This window comes from Sphaerodactylus townsendi, linkage group LG17 (assembly GCF_021028975.2).
Source record: "Sphaerodactylus townsendi isolate TG3544 linkage group LG17, MPM_Stown_v2.3, whole genome shotgun sequence".
Taxonomy (NCBI): domain Eukaryota; kingdom Metazoa; phylum Chordata; class Lepidosauria; order Squamata; family Sphaerodactylidae; genus Sphaerodactylus; species Sphaerodactylus townsendi.
In genome coordinates this window covers 20,594,679-20,607,423 of record NC_059441.1, presented here as the reverse complement: position 1 = coordinate 20,607,423, position 12,745 = coordinate 20,594,679, and the positions used below count along the sequence as shown (strand labels likewise).

The 12,745-nt window shown below is 46.6% G+C and overlaps 1 protein-coding gene across 1 annotated transcript in view; it reads left to right on the top strand.

Annotated features, from left to right (window-relative positions):
- The window catches only part of ADAMTS17 (ADAM metallopeptidase with thrombospondin type 1 motif 17), a 153,141-nt gene extending 144,155 nt beyond the window's left edge, over positions 1-8,986 (top strand). Inside the window, exons 22-23 of the mRNA XM_048482169.1 lie at positions 6,520-6,697; positions 8,541-8,986. Of these exons, the coding sequence (XP_048338126.1) occupies positions 6,520-6,697; positions 8,541-8,680 (318 nt within the window). The 3' untranslated portion in view covers positions 8,681-8,986. The remainder of the gene's footprint in view (positions 1-6,519; positions 6,698-8,540) is intronic.
- Positions 8,987-12,745: the final 3,759 nt, after the last annotated feature.

Below are 12,745 nucleotides of genomic sequence, written 5' to 3'. Positions count from 1 at the left end.
GCTCCCTAAGTCTCTCCTCGCAGGGCATATTTTCATTGCAAGTCATCTTCAGCGTTCTGAAGTGTTCCAGAATACCTGGGTCACAGGTTTGCCAGGTATGGGGTAGCAAATACCTGGAGATTTTTAGGGTGTAGCCAGGGGTACAGCTGTGTTTAATAGTGCCCAGGGCTTACCCTGGGTGCCGCGCCCCACCCCCCAACTTCACATAGAGTTCAGGGTGAGGGGTGCAGTTGCACGCCAGCCGGCAGAGTCAGCTGGGCTTACCCAGCACCATTCCTGAGTTCCCCATGGAGTTTGGGGGCAGAGCAAACCCAACTGACAGGTGTTCAACTGTGCCCCTGCCCCAAACTCCACAGGGAGTTCAGGGTGCAGCTGCAGGGGGTGGGGTGACCATGTGTTGCATCTCCCACAATGACCTCAAGAAGCAGCACCCAAGGCTCTACCCCATTCCCCCCTGCTATGCCACTGGCTGTAGCCTGAGGAGGGCGGAGCTTGTGGAGGGGAGGGACTTCAGTGGGGGATAAAGCCAAAGGGTCCAAAGCAGCCACGGTCCGCTGCCTGGAGATCAGTTGTAACAGCGGAATATATCCATCTACCTGCTGGATATTGGCAACCCTTTGTCATGATGTAGGATTTTTGTACGCTCCACTGAGAAAATTAAGGCCCTTAAGGAGCAGCAATGGCATAGTGGTTAAGAGCAGGAGCACTTTAATCTGGAGAACTGGGTTTGATTCCCCACTCTGTCACTTGAGCTGTGGAGGCTTATCTGGTGATCGAGATTAGCTTGCGCACTCCGACACATGCCAACTGGGTGACCTTGGACTAGTCACAGCTCTTTGGAGCTCTCTCAGTCCCATCCACCTCACAGGGTGTTTGTTGTGGGGTGGGGTGGGAAGAGAAAGGAAAGGAGATTGTAAGCCCCTTTGAGTCTTCTTACAGGAGAGAGTGGGATCCAACCAGTTCTCACCACTTCTCTAGAAGTGGTTACAAATTTTTTCTGAGTGCTGAGAAGGGGTTACTAAAGCAACCTCCCCCCAATAGGGATTGGAGGTGCGTGTGTGTGGCGGTGCCACTGTTTGAATCCCACCATCATCGGAACCTGTTATTAAAATTTTTGGATCCCACTACTGGGATCCAAAATCCAAACTACTACTACTACTACTACTACTCTTCTTCAATTGAAGCCAACAGAATGTTATGAACTTTAATGGTGGCTCAAATGCTCCCAAATATCAGTTGGACCTCATTGAGTTATGGATGCTCTTCCATCATTACAAAAAAGACTTATTCATCTTGCAATGAAAACACGAGACCTCACTGCGAATTTGAGACAGCGACTCTTTTCTGTAAAATGTGAATTTTCAGACCCTTCTCTCTTAGCTTTCCAAACAGGGCATTCAAGTCGATAAAAAGGAAAACTCTATCAATACTCACTCCTGACTGAATCTTTTCTTCCTCCTCTTTTCTCTTCCAGTTTTGGCATTACAGTATTTCCAGGAAGCTCTCTGTTTTATACGCTTGTCATGTTGAACTCGAGCTCCTTGAAAATGAAGTCATTTTTAATTATGCACAGAAATAAATTCTGGTCCCATCTTGTTCCCAATACTCTCCAGCCTTGGGGTATAGCTTGAAGGCAACTTGAAAATCTGGGTTAGGTGCCCCTCTGCAAATATTCTATGACGCTAAAAGCCAAAAAAGAACCTTTCCTCCAGTATAATTTATTATTCTTCCTAACGTTGAGTCAGACTCCTGAAATCAGAAAGCTTTTATGCAATTTTTTTCCTCAACTGGAACTAGACAAATCATCTACTTGACACACTGACTTTGCATGAAAGATGACTTCTTAGCAAGACTGGATTTGCCCTCAGTAGCTTTGGTGAATCCCTTCTTTACCTTTTTAAGCCATGAAAAGTGATTTACAGTTTGCTATGGGCTACTTCGATTTTTATCACTGTGAAGAAGAAGTAGAGTTTAGATTTATATCCCCCCTTTTTCTCCTGTAAGGAGACTCAAAGAGACTTACAATCTCCTTTCCCTTCCCCCACAGGTCACACAGCTGGCATGTGTTGGAGTGCACAAGCTAATCTGGTTTACCAGATAAGCCTCCCCAGCTGAAGTGGCAGAGCAGGGAATCAAACCCAGTTCTCCAGATTAGAGTGCACCTGCTCTTAACCACTACACCATGCTAGCCCAAAGCCAAATTCCTTCTGGTAGTTCTTGGGCAAAAGGACTGCTCAGATTGGGAGGTGTACTGTGTAAATGGGAAAACAGGAGAAAACATCACTACAGAGCAAACAGACTTGGGCATCAAGGGCCCTGGATGGTGTACAGCTGTCAGCATGGGAAGTCAGTGATCCCTGCTTGTGACAGGCAAGCTGGTTTTGAGCTTCAACCGGAGGAGGATCTCTCGTATCTCTCCTGCAGTGTGCAGTGGTGCAGTCCAGGGTCAATTTCACTTTGCGTTAAGAAACTGGAAACCCTCTTTCCTTTGAACCCAGCAAATGGGTTTAGGATTGCACATAATCCAAGTTGGATAACCCCCACCCACCTCAATTCCCTCTGGTTCCTACAACAGCCCTGGATCTACTTTCTTCTTTACACTGTTCTGTGTCTATCTTGCTGGAGAGCTGAAACACTCTCTCTAAAATAAGCCAGATGTCCCTTTAGCTGCCAAGCCGAGGCAGTTGAAGATAGATGGTGAAGTCTGCCTTCCTGGCCTTGAAAAGACCGGTTGCATAGCCTAAGTGTGGCTCTTGGTTTCCCAGGAGAAGCAATCAAATTACACTCAGAGCTGGAGGGTGGGGGTGGGGAGGCCTACTTGGTGATTCTTGACATGCTAAGAAGGCGAGTTGGCGGTGGGGGTGGGGAAAAGACGATGTTTTCCCCCGTCGATGGGATAAGAGATGCAAAGACCCGAGCGTGTGGGAAGTTGCATCAAGTCGCAGTCAATTTATGGCGAACCTCATAGGGTTATCAAGGCAAGAGGCAAACAGAGGTGGTTGTGATTGCCTGTATCTTCAAAGCAACCCTGGACAGCCAAGTGCAAGAAGGGAAGAAAACAGAAGAAGAGTTGACTTTTATAAACCTGGTTTCTCCTACCTTTAAAGAGTCTCAAAGCTGCTTCCACTTGGCTTTCCTTCCCTTCCCCTCAGATACCTTGTGCAGTAGGTGGGGCTGAGAGAGTTTGGAGAAAACTGAGTAGCGCAAGGTCACCCAGCAGGCCGCACATGGAAGAGCGGGGAAACCATCCCAGTTCTCCAGATTAGAGTCCCCCATTCTTAACCACCACGCTAGGGCTAACCCCTCTTAGCTTCTGATACCTGACAAGATCAGGCTAGCCAGGGCTATTCGGATAAGGCTCACCAGCAGGTAACTTTTGCAATTCCAATTACTACTTGTCTGTTTACTGACATCATAAGGATATCCCCTTTTGCTGTGACGCAGTGCTCCACAAGCGTGGTAACATTTTGCAATGTGGCAAAGCCAAAGAATCAAGCTTGTATCCTATATTAGACTTGTTTTTCTGACTTTGGGCACGTTTGGGATTCTGAACGGGTCACAGGGAGCCATATTCTGTGTAATTTACTGGAGGGAGGAGGCTAGCTGGGTGAGCCAGTATGGTGTAGTGGTTAAGAGCAGGTGGATTCTAATGTGGAGAACTGGGTTTGATTCCCCACTCCTCCACCTGAGTGGCAGAGGCTTATCTGGTGGACCGGATGTGTTTCCGCACTCCTACATTCCTGCTGGACGATTTTGGGCTAGCCACAGTTCTCTCAGAACTCTCTTAGCCCCACCTACCTCCCAAGGTGTCTGTTGTGGGAAGAGGAAAGGAAAGGCGCTTGTAAGCCACCTTGAGTCTCCTCACAGCAGAGAAAGGTGGGGTATAAATCCAAACTCCTCCTCCTCCTCCTCCTCCTCCTCCTCTTTCTTCTTCTTCTTCTTCTTCTGTTTTAGAAGTGGACATTGCTACAGCAGCCGGGGGTTGAGCTTTGTTGAGTGCGGCGCTTCTCTGCTTGTGTGTTGAAAAGACCACCCACTTGTAGCTATCTGGATCTCCCCTCAGGTGTGAGGATATGGTTACATTTAGCAATGCTGGGCTTCCAAGCTGCAGATTAAGGAATGGTGTTCAGAATGCGGAGAGATCGAAAACAGCAACAGCAGGGCGCCTGCTGGTATTAGGTTGAAAGCAAAACAGCGGGGAAACCAGCTCTGTCCAGGACAGGAGGGGATGTTTGAAGAAACAAGCAAGTAGGAGCACGTAACAGAAGGTCGGAGACAGCCAGCTTTTCTACGGGTGAAAAGGGAGGACCACTAAAGCAGCTGTGGGTGGGGTCACGGACCCTCCTTGCTCAAGAGCCGGATGGGACAAAGTCTGTAATAAGGAAGGGGAAATTGCCAAGGTGGAGCAAAAAATGCTGGCTGGATAAGAAAAGGAGAGGTGTGTGTGTAAAGAGCTGTTCTTGCAGCTGACTTACAGTGATTTCAAGGTTCGTGAAAAGCAGAGGTGGTTTGCCATGGCCTTCCTCTGCAGAGCCTTCCTTGGTAGTCTCCCTTTACGGTGACCTAGCGAGGGGTGTTCAAGGCAAGCAAGAAGCAGAAGAAGAAATAGGCATGCTATTTTCATATTCCTGTATTAGACCTATCATTATTCCAGTAGATCTAATAGGGTACAAATGCTTGAAGTTGAAATAAAGTTTTAATTCTACTTCTCTGTATTATCAGGGAGGGTGGAAATGGAGCAGGGGAGGTGGGGTGGAGCCAGAAAACCCAAAGCAAAGAATAAAGCAGGCCCATTTCTTTCATTTTCCCTGAAAAGCAGGAGAAAAGCTCACTCTTCGCCCTCTGTCACAAACAGCAGCGATGATGGGATTTGCCATGCAGAGGGGGTGGGTAAAAGTGCCTGTAACAGAAGCTCTGCCTTGAAGAAAATCTCCCTTCAGCGCAGGCAGAGCACCAGTGTATGATCAGCCTCTGAGGTGGCTGCATTACCTCCATTAGAGCCCCAAATGAGGACTGGATTGTCTCAAGGTGAATTCTTCCTACATGTGAGCTACGATTTCCTATCAAGTGAAGAGGCCGTTTTCCCCACCCAACAGGAGCATGTCTGCGGCAAAATGGCTGCCCGCGTGGGCTATTCATTTCTGAGTGTCAGGGGAAGGGATTTATCCCTAAGTGGGGATAAAGGCGGTGGTCATTACAAGTGTGGTCAGAACTGACTTAATGTCAGGTTCTACGACTGAAGTCAATAAGGGACTCTGGATTCTTGATCAGAAGTCTTTGTTGATAACAACAGCATGTACCTGGCTTTGCAACAGCCAGTTCTGACCACACTTGTAATGACCACCACCTTTATCCCCACGCAGCAACCATAAATCCCCCTCTTTTCCATGGGAATGTGAGAAAGACAGAGGGAGGAAAGAAAGAGCCATTAGGGAGGTGAGCATCCCAAGGCCAAAGAAGCAATAGACCAGCCACTTGATGCCACCCCTTTAGAGTTGGCGCCAAGGTCATTCCTAGTTATCAGTAGTTGCAGGCATCAAAGGAAATGAAAGGAAGAGAAAGGTCCATTAACATAGGGGAGGGGAGCAAACATTATCCCCTTTTCTGAAGCAGGTGTGAAAACCCTCTCCCAAAGGCATTCGTTTGATGAAAGACGCAAGTACATCCTTTTTAAAATAATTTTTTATTGTTTCATTTGAATATTACATTTTATATAAATGCTTTTCTTCATTTGTTTTCAAACAATACATTTCCCCCTTTTCCCCTCCCCCCTATATTTTTTTCATAGTTTTATCAAACAAACAGCAGTAAGTTCATTCTTTGTAATCTCTTCTCCCATTTCTCCTCATTGACTCCAGCTTCTTTCATCCAGTCCATGTATATGGTCCATATCTTCAAGATTTCGCTCTGTTTATCTTGCCACAGTTTATTCTTTGTTATTATTTCGAAAATGTCCAGTGTCACTTGTTCCCAGATATATTCCAACCATTTCTGGATTGTCCATTTTTTCTTTTCTTTCCAGCCTAAAGCTATTGTTGCATGTGCTGCTTTGATCATTATTTTATACATATAGCTATATTTTTATCTACCCTCCTATCCTCCATTACACCCATGAACATTAAGTCATTATTTATCCCAATATTAATCTTCACCAGTTTCTCGATATATAACATTACAGTTGTCCAAAAAATTTTCACTTCTATGCATTCCGTCCACATATGACTATAATATGCCTCTTGATCACCGCAGTGCCAGCATTTAGGAGACGCAAGTACATCCTGACACTGAGTCAGTGGTGTAGCGCCAAGGGGCGGGGGTGCGCGATGCACCGGGCGTGCTCCGGTTCAAGGGTGTGGTGGGGATGGACAGGGACGCAGGCCACACGCGTGCCCCGGGCGCCGTTCCCCCTCGCTCCGGCCCTGCACTGAGTCACTGTGACTTAAGAGAATTGCTTTTCCTGGTACCTTTTACACATCCCTTCCTCTAGCCTGTTCATGAATAGCGACTTCTCTTTTGCAGTGTTCCTCAACTTGCGGGAAAGGCCTTCAGTCACGAGTGGTGCAGTGCATGCACAAGGTCACGGGCCGACATGGGAACGAGTGTCCCACCCTCTCCAAGCCGGCTGCCTACAGACAGTGTCACCAGGAGGCCTGCAACGAGAAGATAAACGTCAACACTATTACCTCTCCGAGGCTTGGTAAGCATGGATTTGTTGGAGTCTGAGCCTTCGGGACTTCTTATTTTCTCTTGCTCACTCCCACACCCTGAAGAAACAAACGCTGCCCTTAGTGGCTGTGGTCTCTGGTTCCAGCTGTTTGCCTTGAATCACTTCCTCTTCTGTGGGAGGGAGGCACTTAGCATTTCCACGGGGACAATTCCCCATTGTTCTTTCACTGCTCTTGCAAATGTCTTAAGAGCCACGCAGGGCTTTCTGCTCACACCTGCCACTTCCTCTCCAATACTTTTATATATTTATTTATTGGTAATAGTTGCTAATTTGAAAAAAAAACTGCAAAAAGACAGCCGGTGACATGGGAGGGTGGAAATTGGGTTGCAACCAGTGAGAGGATTGTGAAGCATCACAGGAGAATTAAAAAAAAAAACACAGCCTCGTGTACTTACCTACATTTTTTTTGAGTGACAGAGGTCCCTTACGCACCGGCAGAATGACACACTTTCAATCCACTTTCAATGCACTTTGCAGCTAGATTGTCCTGTGTGGAGTAGCAACATCCACTTACAAACAATTGTGAAAGTGGATTGAAAGCACATTATTCTGCCTGTGCGGAAGGGGCCTATGTGTTGCTCTAGGAATTGCTGGAAACGCTATGGAAAAATCACATGGTAAAGCCATAGAGTTTCGAACACTTCCTAGATCTACCCTCGTTCAGCTGTATTTTTTCTTCTGCTGTGGCAGCAAATGACAGGACCCGGGGACGGGGGCTCACCCTAGTTAGAAATGGTGTCAGATGTGGACGGAGAAGTGTGGACATCCACACCTTCCCACCCACATGTATCCAAAACCCACTGAGTACTGTGTTCTTAGAGAGATCATACAGGTTTTGAAAGCCATGCAGCAAGAAGCCAGGTGTGTGGAAACCCTGGAAAAATAACCCTGCAGACCAAGAGCTCCCACTGAGTGGATGAAGACACATATTTAAATGCCATGCTGGTGGAGAAGACCTTTCCTTTAAGACCAGCAAAGCCATAGCAGCAGTGGCGTAGGAGGTTAAGAGCTCATATATCTAATCTGGAGGAACCGGGTTTGATTCTCCGCTCTGCCGCCTGAGCTGTGGAGGCTTATCTGGGGAATTCAGGTTAGCCTGTACACTCCCACACATGCCAGCTGGGTGACCTTGGGCTAGTCACAGCTTCTCGGAGCTCTCTCAGCCCCACCTACCTCACAGGGTGTTTGTTGTGAGGGGGGAAGGGCAAGGAGATTGTAAGCCCCTTTGAGTCTCCTACAGGAGAGAAAGGGGGGATATCAATCCAAATTCTTCTTCTTCTTCTTCTTCTTCTTCTTCTTCTAAATTGCGCATATAGCATCTGCATGTTGGGGCTAAAAGTTCATCTACCTGCAGATCTGCGTCATGCGAATTCTTAGTGTCTAGGGATCCCATGGTAATCCCATGGAGAGCCAGCATGGTATAGTGGTTAAGAGCAGGTGGATTCTAATCTGGAGAACTAGGTTTGATTCCCCACCTGGGTGGCAGAGGCTTATCTAGTGAAAAAGATGTGTTTCCGCACTCCTGCATTTCTGCTGGGTGACCTTGGGCTAGTCACAGTTCTCTCAGGACTCTCTCAGTCCCACCTGCCTCACTAGGTGTCTGTTGTGGGGAGAGGAAGGGACAGGGGCTTGTAGGCCACCTTGAGTCTCCTTACTGGAGAGACAGGAGAGTATAAATCCAAACTCTTCTTCTTCTAAAGAAAACTTGAGAGGAAAGTTTTAACAGGCACTGGATAGCACAGGAAGATAGCACTGGAAATCCATTTTCTAACCTCTTCCCTTTTTCTTTTAATTTTTAATGCTTTCTAAAAAGCCGCCCTGACCTATAAGTGCGCAGGAGATCAGTGGATAGTTTACTGTCGAGTCATCCGCGAGAAGAACCTTTGTCAGGATATGAGGTGGTACCAACGCTGTTGCCAGACCTGCAGAGACTTCTATGCGAACAAGATGTAACAGGAGAGTTAATGAAGCTGAGCTTTGTTCCCTCAGAGGACGTTGCCGCTCATATGTATTTCCACACAAAAAATGCCTAATTAACTTATGGACCTCACCGCTACGAGCTTGTAGCAATGGGATTTTTTTTTATAAAAAGGAAAAAATTAAAGAACAAAAAGGGGTTATGGGGGGATAGACTTATCTGTGATTTTGACAATGATAGTTGAATGGAACTGCCATTTTCGGAGGCAGTATAGGTCTAAATGCCTGGTGCCAGTGGCCAAGGGTAGCTGCCAACACTGTATGCCTGGCTGGCCACCATTTTTAAAAAAACAAAATAGAACAGAATGTTTGGTTAGAGGAAACTGGGCCTGATCCAACAAGGCAAATTCTACGTTGTTTATAAGCTGCAGACTTCAAAGTCTACATCACCTCAATGGACTGCTTGAACCTGGTGGATTTCGGCGCTTTACTTTTACCAGACTTGAAACTGCATTCCCCAGTATGGATGGTCCAAAGCAAACCACCGTCGACAGGGGGAAACCATCTTGAAGCCAATCATATAGAACTGAGTCATATTTTGGCAGCATTTCCCCCCCGGTAAATATATAGATGATTTCCAGCCACTGGATGGCTTACTACCATTTTTCTTTTTCAAGGAAAAGATTTGGAAAGCAATTAAAAATGACAAAAAGTTACGTGTACCTCAGTAGGGTAAGCCTCTGGCAAACAACTCAGCGTAGATAGAGACGTTGCTTAATCCTTCGGCCTTGCCGTCTTTCATCTTTTCTTTCCTCAGCCCCTAACTGTGCGTGGAGGGCTGACAGCTTGAAAGCGGGAACCACGAACGAAATGCTTGGTTTAAAAAGAGGGAGGGGGACCGTGCTGCAAAAGCAAATGCGAAGCAACGGCAGTGGGGAGGCGTGTCTGAAATCTTTGTAGAAAGGTCTGGATAGCTGCAGTCGATGTCCCACTGAGAATAATTTTAAAAGAAGAAGACAAAGGGAAAAAATGATCAAGGACTAACTTTCCTCTTCCTCTCGGGCAAAAGATGGTTTGTTTGTTTTTAAGCAGTGGCGTAGTGGTTAAGAGCAGGTGCACTCTAATCTGGAAAACTGGGCTTGGTTCCCCACTGCTTTACCTGAGTGGCAGAAGCTTATCTGGTGAACCAGATGTGTTTCCGCACTCCTGCATTCCTGCTGGGTGACCTGGGGCCAGCCCCAGTTTTCTCCGAATGATGCATTCTCACTTTGGGACAGGAAAAAATTATGTTGGGGTAGATTTTTAGAGATGATTGTATCAAATTTGCCCTTTGTTTTGATAGCGGCCAAATAATTTCCAGCAATTATTGTTCGTTGAGAAGATACGGAATTGTTTCTCAAAACACCCACAGACACAAAACTTGAGGGAAGGCAACAGAATCTGAACGCACCAGAAACAAGCTGTCCTATGATCGAGTTTTTTTGGGTTATATACTTTGGGCCGATGTTTGGGGGAATTTTAGAGAAACTATTCAACACCTACAGAGTTTCAAAAGGTATAACTCTGCTTAGGATAGAACTGGAAACTTCAAACAATTTCTCTTGAAATTGGTGGTCTTGAACTTAGAAAGATGCAATTCAGCGACATCTCTACTTACGTGAGTGTGGGAAGTGTCATTCCTGCCACAATGTAAGGAATTCCATAGAAGCAGAAATAAAAGGCTCTTTGGTGAAAAGACCGTTTATTAAGACATCTTAGAAAGCTCAAGTACACGCAGTGGCAGGAATGACACTTCCCGCCAGAAGCACAGGTTATAACTCTATCCACCCCATCCCCCTTCCTGTTTCCCATGGGAACGGAGTCCTCATCTCCCGCGCAAAGATAAAGTCTCCGCCGATGAAGCTGGCCCATCGCCCGGGCTGTGGAATGCACTCAAGGTTACTTCACCATCAACACCATCAACACCACTGAATCCTTTACACTAAGAATGTTGGCTTTTCTGCAGGCACAGTGTCAACCCGCACATTGTTTTAAAAAATGATGATCATTTCCATTAAAGTTCAGAGTTGTTTGCTCCTTTTCCAAAAATGCATTTTAGCATAACATGTTGTTTTTTAGGTTTCCACAGCATTACCCCCCAATAGTTCACTGAATATTGCACATCTGTGCAGATTTCCCCTGAGGATTTCAAAATGCATCTGGAACTATGTTTTAAATCAGACTTTCCCTCACCTCCTCTTACTGGGTGTTACTGACCATACTGTAAACAAATATCTGTTGGAACTGACTGGAGTTACTAAAACTATTAGTGGGTTTACTGTTCAGAGAAACAAATGAGAAAAAAATCTGACCAGATGAGTGTCTTCTGTCCAGCACATGCCTTTTTCTGCATGGTGTAGCTGTTAAGAGCAGGTGCACTCTAATCTGGAGAACCGGGTTTGATTCCCCACTCTGCCACTTGATCTGTGGAGGTTTGTCTGGGGAACCAGATTAGCTTGTGCACTCCAACACACGCCAGCTGAGTGACCTTGGGCTAGTTACAGTTCTTTGGAGCTCTCTCAGCCCCAACCACCTCACAGGGTGTTTGTTGTTGGGGGAGAGAGGGAAAGGAGATTGTAAGCCCCTTTAAGTCTCCTTAGAGGCGAGAAAGAGGGGGTATAAATCCAAACTCTTCTTCTTTAGTTCAGCATAAACCCCTTGGGCACATGCAGAATAATGCTCTCTCAGTCTACTTTGAAGCTGAATTTTACTGTGTGGAATAGCAACAACCACTTTCAAACAATTGTGAAAGTGGATTGAATGTGCATTATTCTGCATGTGCGGAAGGGGCCATAGTTACAATGCCTTCCTTTGTAGAATTACAGCCTTCTAAGGGCCGGACTGGATGACACTTTTAAGAACTTTCGTTTTTTGGTGTTAGGAATGACTGCAGGTATGTCAGGGGACTCCCACTTTTCAACACGACCGGAGTCCCTCATCTCATCTAGTTTGGCCTTATAGACTTAGAAAGGTATGACTCTGCTTAGAATTGCACTAACGAAGGTCTTTGGAAATGCGGCTTCTTGCAGCAATCGTAAGTGATGTCGTCTGTCTCCTCTGCCAGTCCCTTTGCTAAAGCAGTCCCCCAAATCCCTCTCAATGCACCTGTTTTGTATCAGCTTTCACACTCATGACAATCCATTGCTATGACCCGGTGGGTATCAAGCCTTTGGTCTTCAGGGAACCTTTTCCACATCAGCATCTGCGGGGGGGAGGGGGACAACTCACCTGTGACTGTGACTTACTTGTGGCCGTTGTTCTTCGGATGGTCACCTGGGCACACGATGCCAATGAGAGTTAGCAGTGGCGTAGTGGTTAAGAGCAGGTGCATTCTAATCTGGAGGAACCGGGTTTGTTGCTCTGCCGCTTGAGCTGTGGAGGCTTAGCTGGGGAATTCAGATTAGCCTGTACACTCCCACACACGCCAGCTGGCTGACCTTGGGCTGGTCACAGTTCTTTGGAGCTCTCTCAGCCCCACCTACCTCACAGGGTGTTTGTTGTGAGGGGGGAAGGGAAAGGAGATTGTCAGCCCCTTTGAGTCCTACAGGAGAGAAAGGGGGGATATAAATCCAAACTCTTCTTCTTCTTGGTATGTCCCACTGACTGCACCCATTCTGTTGATACTGTGGGGGCATCAGAAGTCATGCTGAGCCTCACTATGGATCTAGAGTTCAACTTACGACCATACCCTACAACCTCAAGCCCTAGATAATTGAAGAGGTGCAAACTGTCTTTCCGGGAGGGGCCACTTCCAATTTCTGGCCTTTCAGTTAGGGGACCACTACCAGACAACTTGTTCCTGGGGTTCCCCAGAGCACAGTTCGAAAACAACGCTGTATCAACAACTTATTGCACATGGTCCTGCCTTTTGCTTGTTCCCTGGAAGACTGGCAGGTTCGGACAGCAGCATTCCCGTTGTGTAAACCCACGTTCTGCGTACTGTTTTTAAAAGTACTGTACATTTGTGATTGCACAATGTTTTGTATGCAGGGTGTCGATTCTCACTATCAAATGGTGCTATCTTCCCCCCCTTTCCTAGGTGGTGAAACTAAAATGCTCCAC